The sequence below is a fragment of the Copidosoma floridanum genome, unplaced genomic scaffold, assembly GCF_036245765.1.
Source record: "Copidosoma floridanum isolate Cflo_tuat_1 unplaced genomic scaffold, Cflo_Japanese_pri ptg000025l, whole genome shotgun sequence".
Taxonomy (NCBI): domain Eukaryota; kingdom Metazoa; phylum Arthropoda; class Insecta; order Hymenoptera; family Encyrtidae; genus Copidosoma; species Copidosoma floridanum.
In genome coordinates, this window is record NW_028321902.1 from 4,152,792 (window position 1) to 4,180,207 (window position 27,416).

Consider the following 27,416-nt stretch of genomic DNA (forward strand, 5'->3'; position numbering starts at 1 on the left):
TATAACTATCCATGATAAAAAAGATGTTTTCTTGAGGGGTGTTTCTTGCGTATGTTTGTCAGATTGTTCAGTGCACGATAGTAGAAAATTGTCCATACACCTAACATCAATCATAAATTATAGACCGTGTCCCTTATTACCTATTTTGGTGACATTGTTGACTTGAAGCAACCACTGATCTTATAATTGAATAAGCATTAAGACACATACGATTAACGTTTGTATCGGTTGACACATTCTACTGAATTACTCAAATACTGACATTCAATAACTGTTTTTACACTTTATTTCAGGAATATAAATGGATTATAAAAAAAAGACATTTATGCTTTTAATTCTTTTTAATCAACAATGCAAAATTAATATTAACACATCTTATGCAACTACTGCAGAATAACTGTATATCATTAACAAGAATTGTACAAAAAACAAATTTTTTAAAAATTTTGCAAATCATTTCTCTTTGTAAACTTTTTTTTGTCAATTTATTACTATCAAGTCATTCAATTCCACTGGAGCGCTGAAATAAAATGCATAATTTGATATTAAAACGTGATTTAACGGTATATAAGGTAAAAAATTTCTCATTACTTTATATCTGGCATCATTGCTCGGGGTTACCATGATATCACGATCTGTCTACAAAATGGACAGGTCATTCCGGTCTGTCTTCCCATTTTGTACCACTCATTAGCACACGTAGTGCCAAGTCTATGGCGGCAGGGTCTTAGTAGTTGAACATGCTTGTACTCAAAGCAGGAAACGCATTCTGTAACAAGTTTTTATTATAAAATATAAGTATAAATTCAAACAAAATTTTATTACATATGAGCTGCGCATTACACACTTAAAGTTATAAAGTCACTTCTATTTACCTTGAAACTTATGTAAATTTTATCCTGACTGACAAATCTGCTCGACGAGTTTTTTTTTCTTTTTTGGTGGCTCTACTTTCATAAAAAAAAAAAAAGTTTTATTATAACTTTATGTCATTACATTTCTATTACGTAAATAATGGAATCTAATAAGTTCAATGGTTGTTTTTACAAATTTATATGGTACCATTTTCATTTTCGCTATTTTTTTTTTTTTTTTTTTTTTTTTTTATTGGGTTACCGCGACAGCCTATTGGCCCAGTCGCCGGGGTCACCCACTCACCACCTATGTGTGGGGGTGTATTGCCACACCCATTAAATCTTCTCTTTAATTGATACCATACAAATCATACCATGGGCACAGTGGAAGTATCTCTGGTGTAACACACCTTGTCAGTTAAGCTGACACTCTCTGCACCGGGGGGAAGTGCATCGGGTCAACTCGCCACTGTATAGCCTGGGTCCGAAGCATCGAAATCGGGCTAATTAGCATCCCCGGAGAAGCCCCATGTTTCAGGGGCCATTCCTCGCCAGTAAGGCCGGCGATCCCTGCCTGGCATCGGGCCCACTAATCCCTACCTATTAGGCCCTAACACTGTTTCGCATTCACCCAGGCCCGAAGACCTGTGGAGCAAGGAAAAAACCCTGGAACTACTCTGAAGAAAAATTCCACGGAAAAACCCGCCCCGAAACAGCCGGGGTTACATAGGAACTTTTTCCGGTGAAAACAGTTTTTGAAAAAATCTGCATTCACCGGGAATCGAACCCACGACCCCTAGAACAGCGTTTTATCAGTAGCAAGCACGCTTACGACTGAGCCAACGCCGCTCCATTTTTGCTATTATTTATTTCTAAAGTTGGGATATCATGTTGAGGTGAAATTTGATTGGACGGTGGTTGAGTAATAGCTGCGGCCTGTGCATCTACTTCAGGTTCGTGAATGATAGGCTCTTCCACTTGTACATCTATACCTATCGCTGCATTACGTCGTTGAATTTGTTGCTCAAGTATGCCTTCAACTCGAAGAGCTCCACTTATTCCTGAATCTACCGGTAGCTGGACTGGCACTGCCACCTCAGCGTTTTCTAGGAGCTCTTGGATATCTCTAACTTCCAGTTTTTCATTGGCTTCTACACCTACATTATGCTGTTGATCCTCCTGAAGCCTACCCCTGACATGGGGAAATCTTCCTATTTCATGACCTAATGCAGGGTAAATCATAGCTTCGCCTTCTGTTACTGCTCCAAGATTATGATCATTGTCAGCATTCAGTAGATCGTTGACTTCAACAGCTGCATCACGTTGTTGATATATGTTGCAGAGGTCGAACTAGCGGGGGTTGGCCTGCATCACCTAGCTCAGGATCTTCGTTTTCTTGGTCATGGACAGCTTCTATTTCTTTGTTGACTTCTGCAGCTACCGCACGCAGCTGATGTTGCCGAGGCCTGCCCCTACCGCGGCGTACTCTGCCTTCTCTTGGAGCTAGCGGAAGTTGGGCTGCTTCATGAGGAATTAGTTCAGCTTCATGAATCAACATTGCATCTTGCACTAAAAATGACAATCAACATTGTTTTATTTTATGTATTCAAAATCGTACGCTAGTGATATTTTGAAATTAGTTTTGAAAACAATTTATGAATTTATTTTAATATTGTATTTGTATTTGTGTATTTAAATTTGGTGTGAATATCAGTACTATTAAGACAATTTTTTGTTCTCAATAAATAAAAGCAATTTGTTAAAATATGCTTCTACTAAATAATATTTTCCAATGAAATTTTAACTACTTTAAAACTCTACAAATTTTTGATAAACTTACAAATTAAGTGTCGCCTTCTCCTTTTAACTACTAATTCATTCTCGAATCGCCCACCTAAAAGTTATTAAAAATTTGTTGATATTATCAGCTCCAGTAAGAAAACATTGTTGAAACAAATAGTTTGTTGTAAAGCAGACAACGTATACCCGCTTCAGCTCGTAAGTGCAAATTGTTAACAAAAAATTGCACATCTTCCTCTAACTCGTCATTTTCAATTTGGTTTTCCACCTGATTTTCCAGCCCAACATCATTTTCGGATTCATCTCCACTTAAATCGGTCTCGTTTCCGGACTCATTTCTGTTCAAATCATTAGACTCCATGTTACTTGCATTATCAGTGCTACCACTTAAATCGGTCTCGTTTCCGGACTCATTTATGTTCAAATCATTTTCATCATTAGACTCCATGTTACTTGCATTATCAGTGCTAGCACTTAAGTGTAGATGAATCCGAAAATGATGTTGGGCTGGAAAATCTGTAGCATTCTTGACCGCTCAGCTATCGAAGACAAACATTCTAACTGAGTCATTAGCCATACATGAAGTGTTTAACCAGGTATGAGAGCTTTAATTAAAATTGGAAATTTTAATTCAAATTTTGTTGTTTTAATTATTTTCCAATGGAAGATTATTGTTTTAGTGTGTATTGCTCGGAATTCCGCTTTGGCCTTCTATACTTAAAGAGGATATATTTTATATTCTCTGGTAATATACAAGTTCTTTTTCATCAGAGCTTAGGTTACAAATATCTTTTTTTTTTTTTTATATTATAGTGTACTGACCTACTATGGGTATGTACACTGTCTTTATTCATTCAACATTTACATTGTCTTTTAACATGTCGTTTTCATCGTATCATTATACATTTCTCTCATTTTCGCTTGTCATTACATTTTCGTTCTTTATTATTCGCATATCATATCTTTTTTATCTCCCCAGTCACGCAGGACCGGTTATCGAGAGCTCGTCACAATTCTTTATTTTACAATCGCTTTTTTATTTTTCTTTTCATCTTAAAAACTAAATCTTTATCCTAAGTCGGTTTCATGAATTCGATATCTGCTCTGTTCCCCCACGACCGCCACTCGTGGACACGACTATACCTATATATACGGAAGGGGGCCAACCAATCAGAGGCGTGTAAGAGAGAGAAAGGTTGTACTGCTATTTGTCTTTTGTCTCTCTCATCTCGTCTCGCGGTCGGAGCATACAATGCTTCCTCCTTGTATATATTCTCTAAGGACTGGTGTAATATAAACTGCTGCTCGAAGCCAGCGAATCCGCAGCGAGAAAATAATATGCGCATCTCAAGTTTTGGCGATAAGTAGGTATGTATAAGTACGAATGGAAAAATATAAAATACGACGCGCACACAAGCATTGACAACTCTGGGGTTGTGGGAATCCCCGCTCGCATGGCTGTTTCATGGTATATAGTACTTTTCCATTAGTGCAATCCGAGCAGTTCATTAAGTTACACGCCTCTCTTTCGGAATCAATATTTTTCTCTATTTAATTGAGAGTTAATTTTATCCTATCAATTTCAATTTGGCATCATGAAGTGCATTAATTTCGCTGTGGTTTTTCTGATTTTTTTCACCACAGGGGAAGGAAGAATCGAGTGAGTAAAACATTTTTACTTCGGAATAAAATTATTAAGTGCAGCATTAAAATCATCATTCTTAACGCGTTGATTAATTTGTTGGGTTTGATTTTTTTTTTTTTTTTTTTGTCGGTAAATTGATTGTACACATTTTTTGTTTGTTTGTTTTTTTTTTTTTTTTTTTTTTAATTGGAGAGCCTCGTATTAAAAAAAAAAATTATCAAGAAACTAATTTTTACAATTTTTAAATTAATAAGGAATTTCGCGTATTTTAACATTACAATATATTATGGGTCACACAATGGATTCGTCTTAACGGCGATGAAATACGCAGCAATATCATATACACCTACACACACCCACACATACATAAAAACGCGTGCATATGAGGAAATCCACAAAAAATATACCATTTTTAATAAAAAAAATTCTTTTGAGGCGCACCTTCGAGATATAACTTGTTTTACTCGTAATGTCATCTATACTATGAAAAAAAAAGTTTTGAACGTGGGTTTCAAAATAGATATCATTTATACAGATATAATTTCAACACGTGAATCGCGGAAAAACGGAGTCACCCTCACTGAAACCCAAGTTCAAAACTTTTTTTTTCATAGTAGATAACATTACGAGTAAAATGAGCCCTATCTCGAAGGTACGCCTCAAAAGAATCTTTTTTTTATCAAAACGGGGATATTTTTTTGTAGATTTTCTCATACATACAGCAATAATCAAGTTAGAGCATTGACTTTATCAATTGTAACCGATACCTTCTTGTTGCAGAATGGATATATATAAAACAAAGCTGTCCCACGTAGGAAAGTTGAAGAAATACAAAGCTTCTCTGAACGATCCTTGGAAAAATGACTCCGTAGTGCTGTACAAATATTTAAACGTAAAAAAACATTGCGCCAATTTCTTCATCAGTTTATTCTTGATTAAAAAAAAAAAATTTCGATTCCCCGTCACTTTTTTGAGAGATTATCCATTATTTTCCATTCAGGGCGAGTACTACGGCCTCATAGGTGTTGGTTCACCATCGAAGCCATTCAAAGTGATCTTCGACACGACATGGGCCGACAGTTGGCTACCGTCCTCCCACTGCGACTGGACGGAAATCGTTTGCAGTGAGTTGACACATAAAACATACGAAATAGCAATAATTTTCATGACTTTGTACACCCAACTATGTAGAAATGCACAACCAGTACGACAGCTCGGCCTCGTCGTCGTACGTACCGAACGGCACGTTCGTCAAAATGAACAACTCGGAACTTTCTTTGGCGGGAATCTTATCAACCGACGTTTTTCGCGTAAGCCCCTTTTTTTTGGCCAACGTATATATATATATATATATATATTGTGTTGTCATAATCAGAAAAAAATTGTCCAAAACAGTTGGCACACGTCAAAGTTCAAAACCAAACGTTCCTGGAAGCCACGCACATATCGTTCCGGCCGTTCTGGCAGTACAGGGCCGACGGTATCATTGGCTTGGCCTACCAGGAACAATCGGGCTGGTCCGGCGTGATGCCCTTTTTTTACAACCTGGTCCGGCAAAAAGTCGTTACCGAGAACGTTTTTACGTTTTACATGAATCGGTATTGTCCGATCCACATTTTTTTACCACAATATTATATATGCGTTTCATAGATTTTTTTAAAAACTGTTTGTTCACTGTCCAAGCATAAAAAAATCAAGTTGACGTTTAAATATTACCAGTCCAATGCTTAACTGTCAATCTTCATTTTAGTCGTTATAAAAACTGTTGTTCATATAACGTCTGAAGAAGGTGGAACTGCCGTTACGTTTTTGTAACGAATAGCGTGAAGATTGACAGTTTGAATCATTAGTCTACTTAATATTTAATTAATAAAGTTAAGTTGCATTAATGTTGAAAAAAAAATAGCAGATTATTTTTTTCAGGGATGAAACTACCAATAAAGCCGGTAGGGTGATATTTGGGGGTACGCAAAGGCAAAACATAAAAGTCGATACCATGACGAATCTTACGGTCATCGAAAAGAAATTCTGGATGATCATGATGGACAGGTACATTTATATGACAATTATGGCAATTACGTGTATGTCAACTATTTTTTTTTGTTCGAGTACAGCGTGTTTGTCGAAAAAAATAAAACCCAAACGGTGCTTTGCGAAAAATGCAAGGCAATATTTGACTCGAGCTCGAACACCATAGTGGGACCCCCCGACGTTATTCAAAAATTGAACTGGCAGATGAACGCTAACTTCGTCCCTGTGTTGAACATGTACACGGTAATTATGTCTTGTATAATTATAGTGATGAATGTTATATACAACAGTTATTTGTATAAAGGTTTGGACGGTTGTTTAACTGAAATTATTATTTTCACAAGGTGAGTTGCCGACAGTACGGTAAATTGCCAACGGTACATTTCGTGCTCGACGGCAACGAGTTCATCATCCAGTCGAAATATTACGTGCAGCATGTGAGTGTTTTTTTTTTGTTTTGTTTTTTTTTTTTTCAATGAAAAAGAGAAAAGTTTCAATGAAATCGCATTAAATTCAAGCTTATATTGGAGAACGTCGAGGTGTGCTTGAGCCCATTCGTGCCAAGCACAAATCCCCGTCAAGATTATTGGGAACTCGGTGGTGCTTTCATGATGGAATTCTACACCGAATTCGATATGGACGCAAACGTCGTCAGAATTGCTCAGACCATTTTTTAAACAACCAAACGACTTGATTTGTATGATTTTTAATAAGCTTTTTTTATACTCAATAAAGTATTTTTTTGAACAAATCTCTCTCTTTGCATGGATTGGACAAGCTGTCGTCGCGGCGGCACATGAGAACGTACCCTACACTTTCCAAATTCCCTAAAATTTTACAACAAAATGTGTTTTAAGAAGATTAAAACAAAATATTTTTTTTATTTAATGATAGCAACAAAATTATTATAATAAAAAAGGGTGTAAGGCATAGATCACCTGATAGTGTTGCCTTGTGAATTGATCCAGTTGCTCTTACGTCACACGCGCACAAACGCACACATGTGCAACGTCTCCGCGAAGAGAGAGCTTCGAAAATATAAGTAGACTCCGCAGTACAACAAAAGTGAGAGCACAGTCGACAGCAGGTCGTTTTCTCTGTTTTGAAATTGCTTTTTCGTAGCTCCCCAGGATGCTGCTGCGACTCGTCGCCTTGACGAACCTCTGCCTATGCCTCGTCCTCGCCACTCCGAACTTGATCAGGTGAGCTTTAGTTTTTTTCTATTTTTTTTTTCCTATTTTGTCTTCTAAAAACGCCATTGCTCTTTCTCCGGTTCTTCTCTCCCTTCAAAATACGCAGCGTCACACAACGTATAGGTATAAAAATAAGTTTGCACTTCTTGGCTGCAATTTATATACTTTCTCTCGTAAGTACACTAATTAAAATAAATTGAAGTACGCTATTGAAGGAAATATCAATCGATGGGCTTTTAACCATAATGTAACGCAACACTGGAGATATTATCGTTTGGTGAATTGTTTTTGTTTTGTCATTGTATATGTCATTCGATAAAGTTCAAGCGATAAGAGTTGTGCTTTCAAATATATAATTGAATTAGGAAATTTGGTGCTGATTGAATAAACCAACGATGCAAAATAAATGCTGAAAAAGACACGGGTCTTTAATTGTGTTAATCTGTTAACAATTTAAAAAATTTTTATGTATAGAATATCATGACATTAAGGCATAGAGTGATTCACCCAATATTTATTATTGAGACGAATTTATTTAAATTAATTACCAAAATTAGGGTACGATTTCTCGTCTCGATGAATTTATTAACAAAATACCGGGCATATAAAATAAGCCGATTGTGCTAACAGAAATTTTTTTTTCTTTAACATAAAAAAAAAAAAAACAAAAAAACGTTACATACATATACTCTTTAGACAGCCGGCTGTGTTTTTCAAAATGACCTCGGCACAAAAGTTGTCACGAAATAATCTGTTTACTTTATACATCATTATATTTTTTTAGCTTCTTTTGTTCTTGGTTGTATCACCTTTTTCTCATTCTATTTTCAGTATCATGTTTAAATGCACCACAAATGAATAATTCCTTTGTCTGGATTATATAGGTACTTGAAAATGTATGACGATTTACAAAACCTTTGATCTCTTGATACCCAAGTACTATGAAACATGACTCACTGCTTGATAACATGTATATCTTTAGTTGGGCATATATATTTATCAACATATTTTTTTTTCATTTTAAAATTCATATGCCACAAGTCTCGCTGTATCAATTGTTTACTGCTCATTAATAATATCAATTGAATGCTTTAACGGCGAAATTATTTTACAGAGTTCCTGTGAAAAAATATGAAAGTCCAAGGAGATATTTATCAAGTGTAGGAACCGAGCTCCATCAGGTAAAACTGCGTTATGGCTTGGGCCCGGTACCGGAGCCACTGTCTAATTACTTGGATGCCCAGTACTATGGACAAATCAGTATAGGAACGCCTCCGCAGAACTTTACCGTCATCTTCGACACTGGATCTTCAAATCTGTGGGTCCCATCAAAGAAGTGCCACTATATCAACATTGCTTGCCGTCAGTAATTTTGTTTAATACGCTTGTAATAATAATGATATCAATAAGAATCAACTTTTTTTTTACAGTATTACACCACAAGTATGACTGTACAAAATCAAGCAGTTACAAAGTTAACGGGACCAAGTTTGACATTCGTTATGGCTCAGGAAGTCTCTCTGGATTTTTGTCCACTGATTCCGTTCAGGTATGCTTTTGTAAGAGAAATACATTGACTTATTTTACGAATCAAATTTTTCATGCATAAATTCTAGATTGGTGGAACCAGCGTGAAAGATGTCACTTTTGCTGAGGCCATGAGCGAGCCTGGATTAGCTTTCGTCGCAGCCAAATTTGATGGTATCATGGGTATGGCTTACAACGCAATTGCCGTTGACGGTGTCACACCTGTGTTTTACAAAATGGTTCAGCAGAACCTAGTGCCCCAGCCTGTGTTCAGTTTCTACTTGAACAGGTATAATCTCACCACATTTAAGATAAAAGTCACCAGCAGTGTAAAGAGAATGTAAGAAATTAAATTTGTAAATAGAAATCCAGATGCTCCGATTGGTGGAGAGATGATTCTGGGAGGATCTGATCCTAATTATTATAAAGGTGACTTCACTTACGTTCCTGTCTCACGCAAAGCTTACTGGCAGTTCAAGATGGACAAGTGAGCATTTTTTTTTTTTTTTTTTCTACAACTCAAAACAAGGTGGGTACTTTACACGATACTAATGGAATTTTAATTTGTTTAGGATTCAAGTTAATGACAAGACATTCTGTCAGAATGGTTGTGAAGCTATTGCTGATACTGGCACTTCTCTCATTGCTGGACCCGTAGACGAAGTCAAACGGATCAATAGCGCGATTGGTGCCACTCCAATTGTTGGTGGAGAGTCTATTGTATGCAAAAAAAATTTTGTTTCTGCTTTTCCAAATTTTTTTCCATTTTACCTATATAAACTATTACCGAATTGCAGGTCAGCTGCGATGCTATTCCCAAGTTGCCTGTCATTGATTTTGTAGTTGGTGGAAAGTCATTTTCTTTGAAGGGCGAGGAATACGTACTTAAGGTACTTAACTGATCAAACTCTTTTGTTGGCCTTGTAATAAACATCTATCGTAAAAATGAGATCATTGTGTGGATAAAAAAAATTGTTTTTCACTTTCAGGTCACTCAATTTGGCAAGACCATCTGCCTGAGTGGGTTCATGGGTATTGACATTCCTCCACCAAATGGTCCGCTGTGGATTCTGGGTGATGTTTTCATTGGGCGTTATTACACCGAATTTGACATGGGAAATGATCGTATTGGTTTTGCCGATGTCAAATGAGAAATTAATTCTTGAGATTAAAAACCATCAATTTTCTTTTATAAATGCTACTGATGAGTTTTGTTGTATACACATATAGATTGTAAGACAACTGTGATGAATAAAAATAAGAAAATGTAAGAAAAATGTAAAGACTTTAATGCAAATAATAAAAATAATTTACTAAGTAAAAAAGTCGTATCGTAAGTTTTTTAATTAGTATAAAATCTACGGGTTCAATGGAATGTTAAAAAACAAAAAAACTAACGCAAGTTAAGAACGAAAGGAAATTAGCATTTTAAACATTAATTTTTGCGCTTTTGAGGAACAAATTACACAAGCACAGTACCAATTATGTTTATGAATTAATTTATTCAAAGGTTTTTCTTATACACAGATAAACGTTGTTTATCAATAGTTTTGTCGCATTCACAGTATAAAAACAGAAAAAAATAGTGATCACTTCACCATCAACTTAGCGATGTTAGATCGTCTCATCTAATTACACAACAGGTTTTTCTTGCGGCTTGAAAAATTACGACCAAACTATCATGTACTAATAATAAAAATTTCTAAATTTTTTATACGCACATATATGTATACTAGAATGCAAATATTTTGCCAGGTTTTTTCAAAATTTTTTTTTTTCTTTTTTTTTGTATATTCCAATTAAGTTACGTTTACTACAAAAAAATTCATACTATAATATATTTACGTTGCAATCAAACTTTAAAACATTCGAATAAAAAAAAGATTGCTTTTATAAAACAGTTCATACATTGTTTCCATGTATAGTAATCAATTTTGTATTCATCATCTTTCTCCTTAAACTTAATGATTTATATTACATAATCTCGCCTACATCTAACAAAATGTTTCTAACAAAAAAAAAAAAAAAAAAAATTAATCATGAAATAAACAATTTCACCGTTTTCAATTTAAATGAATTGTGAATTACTTAATTTTCTATAAATAGTCACAAGTAATCTAACACTTGAGATTAAATAAAAATATTGCGCTTATATTCAAATATGTTTTTTTTTTTTTTTTTTCTTTTCAAGTATATACATACAATACACATTGTTCACTCGATGTTTCATTATTTTGATATCGCACAGATTCCTTCAACTAATTCTTGCTTTTCAATTATTTTCGTTCGTACCATCATAAAAAGAACGAACAAAATTCACTTACCACGCACGTACGCACTCGACATCACGGGCAAGATCTCTCGTGGCTTTATCGATCAACATCTAATAATTAATCTATAGACATGCGGCAGTAGAGTCTAACTCAACGATACGCTGGGCTTACTCTCCGAGTGATCAACTCCACAAGTTTTTCCTACACAACAGAAAATACACGTGCTCATGAAAAACATCCGGGGTATACTTATTCAATTAAACGTTGTACTTCGCGTAAAAGATAAAATTTCGTTAAATGATATAATTTGTGAAAACTTACACAGGTTTCTTGAACGACAGCAGAGGATTTCCACCTGTTTTTCTCTTGGAGCGAACTCTCTTGACATAGGCTTCAATGAGGGTGGCAATTTTCTTCGGGTTTATCTCACCAGACTTGTTATGACATATCTGAAAGTACAATTACGCGACTCGATCAATAATCAACAGAATCCCGAATAATGTTTTCAGACTACGTTGCGCAGCGATTAGTAAATTTTTCTTAAAAAAAAAAAAAAAAACAGCGAACAAACTTATGATTGACGGGATACTACACCAGAAAAAATATATTACCTTTGGAACGGCCTTCCTCATGATGTCCTTGTATTCCTCCTTCGTGACGTGTTTCTTCGTGTAGTGTGGCTTCAGCACCAGTTTAACCTCCTCGACAACTCTCTCTTGACGGTTGAGCTTCTTCAAAAACTATAAGGAACACAAAAAATTTGCATAAATTTCGTAAAACATTTTTTTACAGTACAATAATGAATAAGGGGATAATTCACCTTGTCTTTGACTTGCATTTCGACAGCGGAGCTTGGAAGATCGTCCAATATTTGTAGTTGATTCTCGTCCATCCTGACGCCGATTTTCGAGTGCGTGCCTGCAACGAAACGTTTTCATTTGCAATTTCATCGTGCAGTAAAATAGCTTTGATAATAAATTGAAAAATCCCAGACGACTCCAGACCCCTACAAAGCTGTAAAAAAAGAAAAAGAAAAAAAAAAACATTACCCTTTTTCTTCTTTTCAGCGGGCTTCTTGACCGTACTGCTCCTGGTCTTCATAGACTTGTGAACGATGGGCGAAGCATCAAAGAGCGAATCGAACGGATCCTTCTTCTCCTGGGTCTTGCGTATCTTGTTCGACAACGCTAGGTTGGGCGAACTGTTGAAAGCCGGACTCGGGGGGTCGAACAGACCGTCGCTCAAGCTCGAGGTGGGCGAATACGGTGACGAGTTGTCGACGTTGTTGTCGTTGCTCACGTCAATGTTGGCGTCGCTGCCGTTTTGGCCCAGCAACGAGATGTTCAGCTTGGACAGCTTGGCTATGCGGGTAAGGGCGGCTGGCTTCGCCGTAGCTCCTAACGAGTTCCCAAAGATGTTGGGCAGTGTTGGCCTAGGTTGCTGCTGTTTTTTTTTTTTTTTTTTTTTTCCAAACATACAAAAATAGCGTGCATTTTTGATCGATCAATCATCAGCTTGTATAAGACAGCGAAACTTGAAAAGCAATACTCACTTGCAAAATGGTCCTGGGCCCGACGAGCTGCGAGGCGGCGCTGAAGAGGTTGCTCCTCTGCACGGCAGCCGCAACGGTGGCCAAGACGGGATTGATGGCGGGGAAGGCATTGACCTGCGTGACCGTCTGGGACTGCGTTTGTAGCGTCTGGGACTGAGTGGTGGTTTGTATGGCGTTCGGAGGCGGCACCGTGGGCGACGTGCTGCCATTGGCCTCGGCCAAATCAGCCAGCGGTGGGGTACCGGACCTCGGCGAGGGCCTTTTTATCGTGACCATGGAGATGATCTTGGGCTTGTCGGAGGCCGGTTTGGGCGGCGGCTGCTCGGGCTCGGCCTGCAACTCGGCCGACACGTTGGCCTGAGACTCGGAGTCGTTGGGCTCGGGTGGCGACTCGGCGCCCGTCGGCATCATCAGGCTCTCGTCCGCGTTGTTGTCCTCTTGACTGTTGGGTTCCGGAGTGGGAGACCTCGACTTGGTTGGGTCGAAGGGATCGTAGGCATCCGGCGAATCCGGTGGCGAACTCGGCGGCTCGGGCGGCGTGTTCGGGCCCACCTTGATCCTCGCAGCCTCAAGCTCCTCTTGGGCACGTAGCCCGAGCTCCTCCTCTACCCTCTCGTCCATCAACTCCTCCATCTCGGCGATCTCTTGCTCGCGCTCCTCGGCCATTCTGAGCGCCTGCTCCTCCGTTTCTTCCTCGGCCTCCTCGTCGTCCTCCTCCATTAGGGGATTTATTATCGCGGGCCTGAGATTGCTCGACTTGTTGGTTAATGAAAACTTGACCTGCGGCTCCGGCGGCGTCTTCGGGCCCTGTTGGAACGTCGGATCCGGCCTGGCTGGCGTCAACGACTCTGGAGCTTCTCCCTCGGGTGTGCCTATTTCCTGTTGCTCCTCGGCATCAGCTGCAGCTACCACCGCCGCGGAAGCGGCAGCAGCAGTAGCAGTAGCGGCAGCATTAGTGGCAGCCGCCGCAGCCACCGCGGCAGTCTGCTTGTCCTCGTCGTCGCTGAGGACGATAATGTCGCGGGGCGAGGGCGTCTGCTCGCGGAAGGGCGACTGGTCGAGATCGATGACCGCCATGGGCTTCTTCGAGGCCGCGATTTCCGCCGCCTTGGACTTTTTCTTCTCCTTCTTCTTCGTCACTTTGATCGGTGGCGGGGTTTTGGCTTTGTCCTTGGTCCTGTCCTTCCTCGACTTCTTCGCCGGTGGCAACTGCACCTGCTGCGACGGATCCAGCTGCAAGGGCTCGCGCCGTCTACGCTTGACTGGTGGTAACAGGGGTATCGTCTCGGGTAGTTCCGGTAATCCAGTACTCGGCGCCTGGGTCTCGTTCTCCTTGTTGAAGCACACGCTCACGAGTATATTGTCACCGCTGGCAAAGACCTCCTTCGAGGGTGGCGGACTTCTGCCCTTCTTGCCCTTGCGCTTCTTCTCGGCCTCCTTGGCCTTGCGCGCCGCCTTTTCTCGCTTCTCTTGCTTCTTCTTCTTCTTGATTGCCTCCTTGTTCGTCAGTATCACCTTGAGGTTCTTCGGCGGCACGTTGACGCTGTTCAACAAACTCAGCTGGGTATTGGGCGAGGCCCACTGGTGCCCGACCAGAGCCTCGGGTCTCAGCAACGAGGGTGGCGTCTTGGAGCGCGAGCGTGACCACGTCTGGGGCCAGTGTCCAACACTCCCGCCGACACCGGCACCACCAACCCAGGTCGGTCCAGCTGCAGCGGCCGCCGCGGCTTCTCTGGCGTAGGCTCTCTCGGCAGCCAGGGCTTTGTCAGCCGCGACTAACTGTTGATGGTGGTGGTGGTGTTCCCAGTGTTCGCGGCGCGCCTCGAGCGAGCGACTCCTGGAGCGCGATCTGGACCGCGAGGCGCCCTTTGAGCGCTTGGAGTGCTTCTTCTCGCGTTTCTTTTGGCTCTTGGAGCGGGAGCGCTTGCTACGCGCCCGGGCCCGGGATCGCGAGCGCTCCGCGTGCTGCTGCTTTTTCTTCTCCTTCCTGCGGGAGCGCGAGTGCGAGCTCGAGCGGGACCTGGAGCGCGACCTCGCCGGGCGTTTCTTCGACGCGGACCTGCGGCTCTTCCGCTGGGCTCTCGGGCTGACGCTGACCCGCCTGCCACGGGGCGATCTGCTGCGGCTCCTGCTCCTGCCACGGCCGCGCGACGTTGAGCGCTTCCTCTGCTTGGCGCGTCTCTGAGCGCGCGGTGATACCGAACGTCTGCGCGTCGTCGGTGGTGGCGAGTAGCTTCGCGACCTCCGTCGCGGGGACCAAGACCTCGACCTGCTGCGCGACACCTGGACCCGGGTCGCCCTGGTTCGGGTGGTCGGCGGTGGGCTGTAAGAACGGCTCTGTCTGCGAGTGTAGGACAGCGAGCGCTCGCGGGACAAACTGAGCGAGCGACTGGCCGAGCTGTCGCGGATGTCCCGGCCGTACTCATCCTTGCGCGGGCGGGGCTTTTCGGTGACGAGTTTGCGGACGTCGTAGCGCGGCAGCTCCTTGCGCTTCTCCTTCTTCTTGGCCGCCGAGTCCTTCTTCTTCTTCGACTTGGATGGGTCCTTGGACTTGGAGCGCTTCTCGCGGTACTGGCGCTCCCGCGAGGACGCCCTCTGTTGTTTCTTCCACACGGTCACCAGGTTGTTGTCCAGGATGTTCTCCTTGTTGCGCTCGACTTCCTTGCTGCTCGCGAGGCTCTTGTCGCGCTTGTCCTTTTTGCGCTTGCGTTTCGTCTCTTCCTCCTGCTGCTGTTGCTGAAGCAACAGGAGCTCCTTGGCTTTGATGGCGGCGAGGGCTTGCTGTTGGAGCTGGATCTCGTGTTGTTGTCTTCTGGATAGCCTGTCGCGGTCGTCGGGTATCTCGCCCTCTTCGACGTCCTTGTCCCGGTGGCGCATGTTCAACAGAGCCAGCTCGTCCTCGAAGTTCATGGCCTCGTCCGTCTCGGAGATGGCCTCGGTGCCCAGACCGGCGTAAGCAGCCGGGGTCCTTATACCGTCGAGGCCGTCGCTAATCCTGTCCCTGGCCGGGGTGATGGGTTCCAAACCGCTGTCGAGCAGTCCCGAGGTCGAGCGAGCCGCCGACTTGCTGCGCCCGCGTTTTCTCATCGGGACGAATTCGACGTCCGACTCCCAGTCTGCCGTGTTGGGCCGCTTGGTGCGCTTGGGCCTTGGTGGGGTGGGTGACGCGTGGGACTCCTTCGGCGACGCTTCGAGCTGGAAGCCCTCCTGGTCGAGGCTGCTCAGGAAGTTGGCAGCCGCCTTCTCCGCAAAGTCCACGCTGTCCAGGTCGATGATCTCGGACTTGTCGGCCGCTTCGACCGTCAGCTGCACGTGGTCCTCCTCCTCCTCATCCTCCTCCTCCTCTCGGACCTCGACTGGTTTCTCCGCCTCTTTTTCGGGCTCCGACTCGTCTGCCGCCTCTTCCAGTTCCTTCATTTCTGCTGCCATCGCTGCCCCGTCCTCCTCCTCCTTCTCGTCGTCCTCTTGTTCTCCGCCGCGCACCTCGTCGACGGTTTCTTTCGACGTGTCGAGCAAAGAATCGTCGCCGAGTTTACCCGGTACCTCGTCCTTCTCCATATCAACAAAGTAATTCTTGTCCTGGGACTCAGCGTCCGACATGTCCATCGACTTGACACTCGTGTCGTCCGCGTGTTTCTCGTGCTCGACTTCATCCAGTTGTTTCCTGCTCGCTCGCTCCTCCAACGCAGCGGCAACAACATCCTCGTCGTCTTCGTCTTCCCTGTCGTCCTCTCTGTCCGTGCCTTCGTCCTCCCTCTCGGGGAGCAGGCTTTCCTTTTCGAGCGCAGTGTGCTCGTCCGACTCCGAGGCCTCGAGGGGGCCGATAATATCCTTGATGAGCTCGGCCTCGCACGACTTTTCTATTTCCTCGAACAGACTGTTTACGCTCTCAACGAGGTTCAAGGCCGGCATAGCCGTGGCCACGGTGATATCGACCTTCTCGGAGCGACTGGCGAGTTCGTTCTCCTCCTCCTCGGCGTCGCTGGCCGTGCCGGGTGGTATGTCGAAGTCGGTCTCCTCGATGTGCTTCTCGGCAATCTCTGAGGCCGTGGGCACGTCCATCTCGTCGGGATCGATCTCGTTGAGCTTCTGGCCGAGGGTCTGTTGGATCTCGTCGAGGTCGATGTTGATCTGCTTGGCGGCCTTGGCCTCCTTAGCCTCGCCCCCGTCCTTCCTACCCTCGTGCTCGGGACTGCTCTCGAGCAGGTTGATGGGACTCTCCTTCCTCACCTCGATCGTCTCGATGTCCGAGTCTTCGGAACTGGCCATCCCCGCCGGCTTGATATCCCAGCCCGAACGCGGCTTGTCGTGGTGGCGCGAGCTCTTGTGCTTGCTACCCTTCGACTCCTTCTTCTCCTCGTACTTTGAACTCTTGCTCGACTTGCTCGACTTTTTCTCCTCGTACTTGCTGCTCTTCTTGTCCTTCTCGCTGTACTTGCTCGACTTGCTCGAGCTCTCCTTCCGCTTATCCTTCTCCTTGTCCTTGTCCCGGTGCTTATCCTTCTCCTTTTCCCTGTCTCTATCTTTCTCCTTCTCCTTATCCCTGTCCCGTTCCTTTTCCTTGTCCCGGCTCTTCTCCTTGTTCTCCCGCTCCTCCTTCTCCCTCTCCTTTTCCTTCTCCTCGCGCTCTTTCTCCAAATCCAGGGTCATGCGCGATATCTCCCCCTCGTCCATGTCGTCGTACAAACTGACCTTGTTCAGCCTACTGAGGTTCCCGATCTTAAAGGTGATCTTGCCCCTACTGTCCAACTGTATCTTACCCGCGGTCTTGTTCAAGCTCTGGCGTTCCTTTTGCACCGCGTCGAGATACTGCGACGACTCGGCCTCGGTAAGATCGCCAGGCTGCACCTCGCCCACCGCTGCCTCCTCTTCCTGCTGTTGTTGCTCTGCCTCCTTCGACTGCGGTTCGTCGCCCGTTTTCTTCTTAGCCTCGGCTGTTTCCTTCAGCGACGTCGACCGCGAGCGTTTCCTGGTGCCCTTGTTCTTCGGCCCGATGACCGGGGTCTCTTCCTCCTCGGCCTCGTCCTCGCCCTCGGCGTGCTCACCCTCCGTGTCCTCCGAGTCGTCGTCCTCGTCCTCGTCGCTGGACGATGGCAGGGCTCTGTCCTCGTCGTCGCCCAGTATGCTCGGTGGCAGGGGGGGCGGCTCGAGCGGCACCTCCGAGCTCTCCTCGGCCTCGAGCTGCAGCTCGTCGATCGGCGGCAACGGCGGCGGCTCCAGGGGCTTCGAAATATCCGGCTGGACCACCAGTGGGGGCGGAGGCTCCCGCGGAGGTGGGGGCTGCATGAGGGTCGGCGGTTGCATCGGGTGTGGGGGCTGCTGCTGCTGCATCATGGGCTGCATGATCGTGGGGACCAGTGGCATCATCATTTGCTGGTGTTGTTGGTGCATCATCGGCTGGTGCATCATCTGCATGGAGGGCGGTGGCATCTGCATGGAGGGCGGTGGCATGGAGGGCGGTGGCATAGATACCGAGTGAATGATGGGCGGTGGACGAGTCAATTGGGGTGTCTCGACCAAGCCGGGAGTGTCGAGTCTCGGGGGCATGGGTGGCGGCTCGAGGGGCGGCGGGGAGCCGGCCGTGCTTTCGAGATCGTCCACCGGTGGCATGGGTGGCGGCTCGAGGGGCGGTGGCGAGCCAGCCGCGCTCTCGAGGTCGTCCATGGGCGGCATGGGCGGTGGTTGGAGCGGGGGTGGAGAACCAGCGGCGCTCTCGAGGTCGTCAATGAGGGGCATGGGCGGCGGCTCGAGGGGCGGCGGTGAGCCAGCCGCGCTCTCGAGGTCGTCTATGAGGGGCATGGGTGGCGGCTGGAGCGGCTCCGGGCTGCCGGCTTTGCTTCGCGCATCGTCCTCGAACATGTCCAGTGGCAAAGGTGGGGGAGCCAAGGGCGGCGGCGAGCCTGGAGTGCTCTCCAAATCGTCCATCGGGGGCATGGGTGGAGGCTCCAGTGGCTGGACGACCCTCGAGGAAGAGGACGACGGCGGTTTTGGCTTGCCAACCGTGTCCGGGGGCTGCATTTGCGAGGACATTTCTTGCTCGGTGTGCCTGGCCACGTCTATCGTTTCCGAGGAGTAAATCGAGAAGTTGGGACAATCGTCGTCGTCGTCGTCTTCATCTTCGTCATCGTCGTAGGCCGTCAATCTTATCCTCGGCACAACTACCTTGCTCTTGGCCTTGTTCTCCTCTTCCTTCATCTGTTTATTCTTCTCTTTCTTTTTGTCCCTTTCTTTTCCCCGGCGCTCCTTCTCCTCGTCCTCCTCGTCGTCCTCGTCATCTTCGTCCCTCCGGCCGTCCTCGGACATCATGTCGGATTCCATGTTGAACCCGGGGAAACCGAAAATCGAGGGCGGAGGCTCGAGGGGCCTCTGGGACGACGATTTGCCCTTGCCGCTCTCGGCCGGGCCGCTGCTCTTCTCGATGTCCCTCGAGCTCGGGAAATCATCGTCGCCCATTTGGGACATGTTGTCCCCCATCTGTGACATGTTGTCTCCCATGACCGACATGTTGTCTCCCATGATGGACATGTTGTCGCCCATAATCGACTCGTTGTCGTCCGCCTTCAGTCCCGGGAAGCAAGACAGTCCGGGCGGCGGCTTCAGGGGCTGAAGCTGGGAGCCACCCGCGTCTTTCTCCTGCCGCTGAGCTTTGAACTTGTTGTGCGAGTGATGGGTGTCGTCGCCGTCGCTATCGCTGTCGTCATCGGCATCGGCGAACGGATCGTACTGTTCGGCCTGTGGGCCCGATCTACCACCAGGAGGTGCGGTGGGTTTCGCTCGAGGGGTCTCCTCTTTGGGATTGTCGTCGATGACGAGGTCCTCGCGATCACTGTCCCCACCCCTCTCGCTGTCCTCGTAGTCCATCATACCACTAGGAGGCTCGGGTGGCGGTGCCAGGCTCTCCTCCTCGTTTCGTGCATTTTGCTTGGCAGCCTCGCGACCTGGAAACCCGCTCTCCTCCTCGCTGCTGGCGGTGCGTGTGTCTCTGTCGCTGCTCCAGTTGATGGCGCCACTGGAGTCGTTGTCCATGCGCCTGGGCTCGCTATTTTGGGCAAAGGGCGCGGTCATTCTGAGAGCCAAAGGTGGCGCAGGCGGGGGCAGAAGGCCAGCAAAATTGCCGGACATCCTGCCGGGCCCTGGACGCTGGAATTGGTCTTGGAAGTGAGCACCGGGTGGTCGGAAATCGTGGGTGCCCACCGGACCGGGTGGCTGGCTCATAAACTGGTTATGTGGCGGCGGTGGGCCAGGTGGGAAGCGGTTATTGCGAAAATTCGGCGGAGGATTGCGCGAACGGTAGGGCGACTGTTGTTGTTGCTGTTGCTGCTGCTGCTGCTGTTGCGGCAATTGCTGGGGCATGTTTCGATGGTCGTAGCTGTAGTTCGGCCCACCGGTCGAGTAATCCTGGGGAACGTTGCTCGAACCGCCGTAACTGTGACGGTCACCACCACCACCACCACCACCACCACCTCCTCCTCCGCCACTGTAGTTGTTACCGCTACCACCGTAGCTGTGACGAGAGGAGTTGTAGTTGCCGCTACTCTGATTGCCGGCCCCTCGGTTGGCTCCGCCACCACTACCCCCGCTGCCGCGCGAACTATTGTACATCGGGGCCTGTTGCCTCATACTGTTGGGATCGACGTTGTTCAGATCTAGGGGTCTATTGGCACTACGTAGGGGGGACCTGTCGTTGTCGTGTTTCGACCCGAGGGGACTTTTGTTGGCGTTTTTGTTGTTGTTGTCGTCGGTTCGTTTGGGTTTGTCAATGTGCAGGGAGCCGTCGGATTTAAGAGTGACCTTGGACTTCTTCGAGTGCCAAATCTCCTGGCTGCTGAGGATGCTGTCGACGATGCTTACCGAGTGGGCGGGTGCAGGGGCCATGAGGGCGCTTTTGTGCGCCAGCCGTCGTCTCGCGGCCGTCATGAGGGACAGCCGACTGGTGCGGGATAGCAAACTCGGGCCGTCGCCAAGCTCTACCTCGTCTTCGTGATCGTCGTCCGACCTAGATTGCAGGGAACAAACAGAGACATGTTTTTTCTTCTTCTTTTTTTTTTTTTTTTTTTTTTTCTTTTTTTTTTGTGATGCTCAGCGCACGCGAGTCGCATCTCTTAAGGTATCGATAGCTCATCTCCCTCAAAGAGATCATTTTTAAGTAAATGACCTCTTTTCGGGTGATCTCGATGTTAAACATATACATTTCATACATATCATTTTTGACGAGTCGATTTTTAACGAATATTACCTCATTCCAGAACAATGTGTATTGAGCGCAATAAACCTATCGTTAACTAATGCTAGCCGTTCATTTTGTAAGACTTATCTTTGGATTATTCATTCGTTTGTTTGTACTGTGTGTATTTTGTTCCTCAATATCGTAAGGTTGTTCAATTTTTACCCAACCACACCACACATATTTGTTAATCTTCTGCAAGATTCTCTTTTACTATCCTGCGATAATTAATTTCATTCGTTTGTACGCAATATCGTTTTGCATGTAGTTGTGTGCATCAAGAATCTTACATTTTTTGTTGTTTTTACACACTTGTAAGATGAAATGTGCGAGGAAGCAAAGGTATTTTGGTAATGAATTTTCACTAGAAAATTCGACATCTTAACATTATTGAAATGACGAAATTATATAGGAAACAGAACATAGAGATGCTGAGATTTGTTGGCTTTCTTCCTGTGAATTAAAAATGCGATCAGCGCCTTTTTGCAGTTGGTAATGTTGTACAAATCATTTACGAGTAAAACAGAAAAAAAAGAGAAAAATTTTCAGTCATAAATTTAAAAAGTGTCATGTCAAACTTTGATCCTATGCGTATTTTTTGGGATATTGATAAACGTACAAATTTGTTCAACTACAGAGTATGTCGGGAGAGTTTCAAAAGGGTACACATTGTACCAAAGTTTGTCGTAATTAACAAAGATCGTAGCGACCAACAAATGACAGCAACCTCTCTAGAAGATAGATGCAGCCAAAAAGAAGAGAGGAATGACTACAACTGAGGAGTATTAACAAAGGAGGAAAAAAAAAAAAAAAAATTCATTTGAAACAAACGACTCACCCAGGTGGACTGTAGTCAATGCCAAGGCCACTGCCGAAAAGGCTGACCTGCGGGATGCCAGCTTGATGACGAGAAGTTACAAGGGCAATGTTTGAGTTTGTCAATGAGTTAATGTCGTTCTTCAAGGTGGACCTATATTGGATGGCGCCTCCGCTACCAAGACTTGGTTTGCTCTTGTTTAGGGTTCGAAGTTGAGATGCTATACCACGCTTGGCGGTTTTAATGGATGCGGCGACTGAGGCTACGGTGCGAGCACGACGTTTCTTGAGCTTCTGAAAAATAAAAGAATTTTTCATGTTAAATTGAACATTGAACTTTTTTGTTAGTATTATGGAAATAATAAAAAAAAGTGTTATTTAAAAGAAGTTCATTCAAACTAGAAATATAATTTTTTTTTTTTATTTCTTATCATTATTGTTATATTTCAGAACTAAAGAGAAAAATGCAGCATATTTTCTTTGAAATTGAAATGACTTTGATAATTTTTTCATAAATTTAAGTGAATCATGAGCTTTCTCTCATTAATCAAACAAGATAATTTTGCAACTAATTTCAAAAGAAAAAAAGCCAAATACATCTGTAGATTGTATAACTTTATTTACAATTTTAAATTGAATTACAAGATTTATAAAAATGAGTCGAAATTGTCTAAAATCAGACAAACGAAAATTCACAACCATTTATCTTGCAACCCATAGCACTCAGAGGCTTTGTTATTTCTACATCTAATTGAGTTTCCAAACGAATGATTAGTAGTAAAAGTTAGTTTGTAAGTAAAACAATAATGTATACATTCGAAAGTTAGATTATTAAAACCACTGTCAATAATGGCTGTAGATATTTGGTGAAGGAAATAGCAACAGTGAGTGTAAAATTACAAAGTTTTCGGATTTCTATTTACAAATATGTTTTATGATTCATTGGGTCAAGTTGTGGAGTAGATGTCGTATCAAAAACGTTTGGTATGATTGTTACTGGTTTCATTTCAAGGTTTATAAAAGTAAAAAGTAGAGAGCTAGCGAAATTACTAGTCAAAAATGAAAAAAAAAAAAAAAAAAACCTTTGCAAAAATTTCCAACCCCTTCAAAACCCCGAAATCAAAACAAATTCTCCATCTCTTTTAATCTTCGTAATCGCTAATCTTAAGTACCTTGCGCTTCTTCCTTCTCCTCGAGGGCGCAGCGCCACTGGTCGACGGTATAGTCTTGATACACGTCACCACTTCTCCATCCGAATTCATTTCAGAAACTGTCACTTCCCTCAACTGGCTCCTTTTGGGCCTGCTGGTCTTCTTTTTCCTTTTGGTCTTCCTCTTTCTTTTTTTGCGCGTCGTTGTTTTCGCGACGCGACGACGGCTACGTGATACACTACTACTTGTGCCCGAGGTCGAGGGCCCGGGCCTCGGCGACGCGTCTCTCGCGTCATCATCGGACGACACGATAAATCCGGACAGCTGAGCGGCGCGACGCGTCATCCGCACGGCCCGCACGTTCGCGCGGATACGCTCCGCTTGTCTCGTGCGCGGCAGCAGGTTTGCAGTACGGCGACGGGGTCTGCTGTTAACAGCGGCGGCGACGCCGTTTTCGAGGGCGGCTTGGTAAACCTGCGAGCGGCCGAACGCATGACCGAGACGACGTGCTTCTTCCATTATGTCTGGCAGCTCGTCTGCGTCGATTTCGATCTGAAACAATAAACCAGTGTCGTGTCGCTTCGATAGTTTTTTTTCTCTGTATTTCATTATTACATTGACAATTTCAACGTTACAATTGGCCCATATTACAACAAAAAGGGAACGATTCATTTTGGAGCCTCATACAATACAAATAAATGGGTACAACTAAACAGATCGTGAAGAGATTCACTTACATCCTCAGCTTCGTTCGTGTCGTGTCGCGAGCACTCAGGGCAGTACCAACTCTCTTCCACTGGGACTTCTTCCAGTGGTGGGTCGAGACACTCAAGGTGATAGCCCAAGTCACAGCCATCGCACAAAAGCATTCTATCCTCACGATCGCACTGCTCGCAGACTTCACAGAACGTTGGATCCTCTTGCACCACGTTTTCTGTCGAAGATCTTACCTCCACTGGAACATATCTTATGATCTGAAAATTTTACATGAAAAGGTTAACTATTTTATCAAACCAAATTCGATTAACGGTACATTTGTGATTTTTTAATGCTTGCCTTGCCGCCAATTTTAGTTCTGACATTTATAACATCAAAGCTCTGCCGATCAACAGGACAGGTATTGACGTTTTTGCTCCATTCAATGATACAATCGATACAGAAGCAGTGATCGCAAACTGCCGGATTGCCGATCTCCTGCTTGCGAAAGGAGTGCAGACAGATCGGGCATTTATCCGACTCACCGTCACTAGACTCTGAGGAACTATCGGGTTGTTTTTTGCTTGGTGTTTTCTTGCACTTGGGCTTAGCACACGCTGCAGCACCAGCTTCTTCTGGGATATCTTCATCCATGCTCTCCCAGTCAGACTGCCACTCATCTGAGGTTTCTCCATCTGTTGTGATTATTCAAATACTAGCTGAGTACTTTTCCTATATCATCAGTATGCAATGCAAGCAATTTCATAAATAGCTTACCGACATCCATGGATGAACTGCTATCATAGCTAGACTCATCTTCAATGTCTAATTTCTGAAATTTTTATTTGAAATACATCATTTGTAACTTTGGTAACTGACATACTTTTAGTATTGTTATAAGAAAAAATATGAGGATTGTCAAACCTTTTTCTGTTTCCTCTGTACTGGGCGTAATGGAACATCACTGTCCTCATCTATGGAATCTTCTTCACTAATGATTCTCTGGAAATAAATAAACATTTTTTAGGATCACGGTGTATCAGGTGAAATTAATTTTTTTTTAATAAACTGATGAGTTTACTTACACCCACTTTCTTTTTTACGCAGGTTGTGTTGATGGAAGAATCATCACTACTGTCACTATCATCTGAAACAATTTTTGGCTTTGGCCTCTTGGAGGGCCTCATCATTTCTTCGTCACTTGACATGATGGGCTAGTACATTGATTATTTCCAATGAAGCATTATTTCTACATCTGTAAATACATAATGCATAATGTAAATAAATTGCAATTTTGGTTAAACTATATATTGCATAGGGAAAAACGATGCATGTCATGTGTATGGATAATTTAAGATAGGTGTGGTAGAAATTCGTACAAAGTAAAAAAGTAGAAACATGAGTCGTCTTTCTTTGTACAAACTTACATCTATTTAAGGGTATAAGACTACGTTTATGGTTAATACATATATTACATAATTTAAAGTTAGCTAAATTCAAAACAACTATGAAAATGATGCTGTCGCTGTAGTACAGACTTGCTACTTAATATTTGTACAGTTTTGGCATGAATATTTTAACAAATCATCCCTAAGGAAATAAAGGTAACATATAACATGGAAGCACAAACCGACACGCCAACCTATGACTTTTACTATCTGCTACCTCAATGAATACAACACTGATCCACTCACTCATCACTAAATTATTTTCACTGCAAAAAAAAACACTCGCCATTAACTAAAGTAGGTACAGGGAAAAACCAAACAATTCCCAATCCTATAAAAGAAGCTTCACTTTCAACCAGCGTGCAGACAGATATATGCAAAATTCACCCAGCCCACCTCTCTTACTCCTGAAACAGCTATCAGACACTCCAAACCTGATGAACCTTCCACCGTCACAATTCGCTCAAAAAACAAAATTGCTTGTAACGTTGAAGTACAAAACCGGAAGAAAAAAAAAAACATAGGACTCAATTGTTAACGCACTTGCTCCAAATGCAAATTGTGCATGCACTCACGTATAGACTGCCAAGGGGGGTGGGGGCAAGAAGGGTGTAAGGAACACGCGTATATATGGGTACAGTACCTAAAACACACATGTATACGCCAAAGAGCTAATGCATTATATACACAAGAGGAAGGGAAAAAGAGCAAAGGGGTGAGAGCCTCGAGGAGAGCTAGCGCGTCCCCGTGGCGCGCGTTTTTCCATCATCGTGCATATACAGCTCGTCAACCGAAAATATATGAGAGTATCGTATTAGCTCTTGGACAGAATCCACGGATTGCAAAAGATGAATTAGCGTCGCCCACGTAAGAAAGACACCTTTTACCTACCTAGGGATTCCTTAACCTGCAACGTATGGAGTTTCAGGACGAGGAGATGATGTAAAGGTGTACGAACATGCGCTGACGGTTAGGAACCTAGAGCCCGTAACACTCCTGCTTTGCTTGATGTAAACGCGTAAGCTGGCAATACACACACACACACACACACTGTTGCTGCCTATATGTGTATACACGGTATACATGTATTCGGAGTACTGTTACTACTGTTGCAATGTAACAGTTATATAGTTAGGGTGCGGGGAGAAAAAATCACACCAGCTCCCTGATTCGCTCTCTCACCGATTCCTTCTTCCAGGCTAGACTCTGCTTCCTATGTAGAGCACCTTTACCCAGCCTAAGGTAGCCTCCTCGTCGACGTCGGCGACATGGCTGATGGATATATAGAGGCGCTCCCTCACTCTGAGCAGAAGGACTACAATATCGACGTTGCACACAACACCGCGTTTGTTGTACCGTTTTTTTTTTTTTATCTTTTTTTTTAACTACCACTGTTTTACATGTAAGTTTGTAACACCACGATATATACTTGCGAAGGGCACAACTCCTTTTGAAGTTTTTGGCCGATGTGTTCTTGGATTGATTCCTGAGCCGCGCGTCGACCCTCGACCCTCGACTCTCGAGCCAAATGCAAAATTACAAAGAGCGCGTGTGAGGGAGACACACACGAGGAAGGCTGAATGCAATGTTCAATTTATAACCTCCAGCGGCTATAATTCCTCCGTGACGGATATCATTGTTCTCTTTCGATTTTTTCTTCTTCTATGACTTAAATACTACGTGCCCTCCTCCTTCTCGTTACTCCGGCTTACATACTTGTACGGTCAACTGATGGCTTTTGGCGAGAGCGCGTCATGTAATTCACGGAATTTCGTCCAGTCTATTGGAAAACTAATTTTTTTTTTTGATCCACTACTTATACCTAATGACAGTTAATTTAGCTTCCTTCAAGAATAATTATGGCTTACTCGAGTGAATCCCCGATTCCCCGGTGGTAATTTTCGTCTTGGATGGGAGAGAGCAACCAGCCATGTTGAAAAAAAAAAGTTTCTTTCCGAACTTCCGAAGCTCCCATTGGTCGTTTCTTCGGATTTCTACTCACCGATTGGCTAGTCAAATTGAGCTACACAAACGAGAGCACACCACCTTTGTGTGGGTGAAGTCGTTTCGATCGAATATCGAAATAAACGAAAAAAAAATAAATACAAATGCTCTTATTTAACACGTATACATATGTGGTTTTTTAAACAAATAATTAAGAAAAATCGCATGATAGTGATCTTAGAACATTGCCTTTTGGTTGAAA

The 27,416-nt window shown here is 44.3% G+C and overlaps 3 protein-coding genes across 4 annotated transcripts; 2 read left to right on the forward strand and 1 right to left on the reverse strand.

The window, feature by feature from the left end:
- Nucleotides 1–4,109: 4,109 nt before the first annotated feature.
- LOC106640994 (lysosomal aspartic protease-like) lies at nucleotides 4,110–7,039 on the forward strand. Of its 2 annotated transcripts, XM_014355194.2 has the most exons (9): nucleotides 4,110–4,314; nucleotides 5,080–5,191; nucleotides 5,300–5,423; nucleotides 5,491–5,609; nucleotides 5,695–5,897; nucleotides 6,223–6,348; nucleotides 6,414–6,573; nucleotides 6,675–6,767; nucleotides 6,849–7,039. In XM_014355194.2, the coding sequence occupies exons 1-9, from the start codon at nucleotides 4,250–4,252 to the stop codon at nucleotides 7,005–7,007; spliced, it is 1,161 nt and encodes a 386-aa protein (XP_014210680.2). In that variant the 5' UTR covers nucleotides 4,110–4,249; the 3' UTR covers nucleotides 7,008–7,039. The 2 variants fall into 2 exon arrangements, with proteins under 2 accessions (XP_014210680.2, XP_089451394.1); XM_089595268.1 differs by lacking the exons at nucleotides 4,110–4,314; nucleotides 5,080–5,191 and having other exon boundaries at nucleotides 5,306–5,423; nucleotides 6,206–6,348.
- A 296-nt stretch (nucleotides 7,040–7,335) lies between these two features.
- On the forward strand, nucleotides 7,336–10,369 carry LOC106640993 (lysosomal aspartic protease). The gene is made up of 8 exons (XM_014355193.3): nucleotides 7,336–7,532; nucleotides 8,638–8,885; nucleotides 8,954–9,072; nucleotides 9,140–9,339; nucleotides 9,415–9,537; nucleotides 9,623–9,770; nucleotides 9,848–9,940; nucleotides 10,040–10,369. The coding sequence occupies exons 1-8, from the start codon at nucleotides 7,462–7,464 to the stop codon at nucleotides 10,199–10,201; spliced, it is 1,164 nt and encodes a 387-aa protein (XP_014210679.2). The 5' UTR covers nucleotides 7,336–7,461; the 3' UTR covers nucleotides 10,202–10,369.
- A 163-nt stretch (nucleotides 10,370–10,532) lies between these two features.
- On the reverse strand, nucleotides 10,533–27,094 carry PHRF1 (PHD and ring finger domains 1). The gene is made up of 15 exons (XM_089595237.1): nucleotides 26,393–27,094; nucleotides 24,848–25,017; nucleotides 24,687–24,764; nucleotides 24,540–24,594; nucleotides 24,123–24,457; nucleotides 23,754–24,040; nucleotides 23,545–23,664; nucleotides 23,088–23,493; nucleotides 21,938–22,209; nucleotides 12,876–20,871; nucleotides 12,373–12,766; nucleotides 12,144–12,241; nucleotides 11,935–12,063; nucleotides 11,645–11,772; nucleotides 10,533–11,524 (listed from the first exon to the last, which is right to left on the reverse strand). The coding sequence occupies exons 2-15, from the start codon at nucleotides 24,968–24,970 to the stop codon at nucleotides 11,506–11,508; spliced, it is 10,440 nt and encodes a 3,479-aa protein (XP_089451363.1). The 5' UTR covers nucleotides 24,971–25,017; nucleotides 26,393–27,094; the 3' UTR covers nucleotides 10,533–11,505.
- Nucleotides 27,095–27,416: the final 322 nt, after the last annotated feature.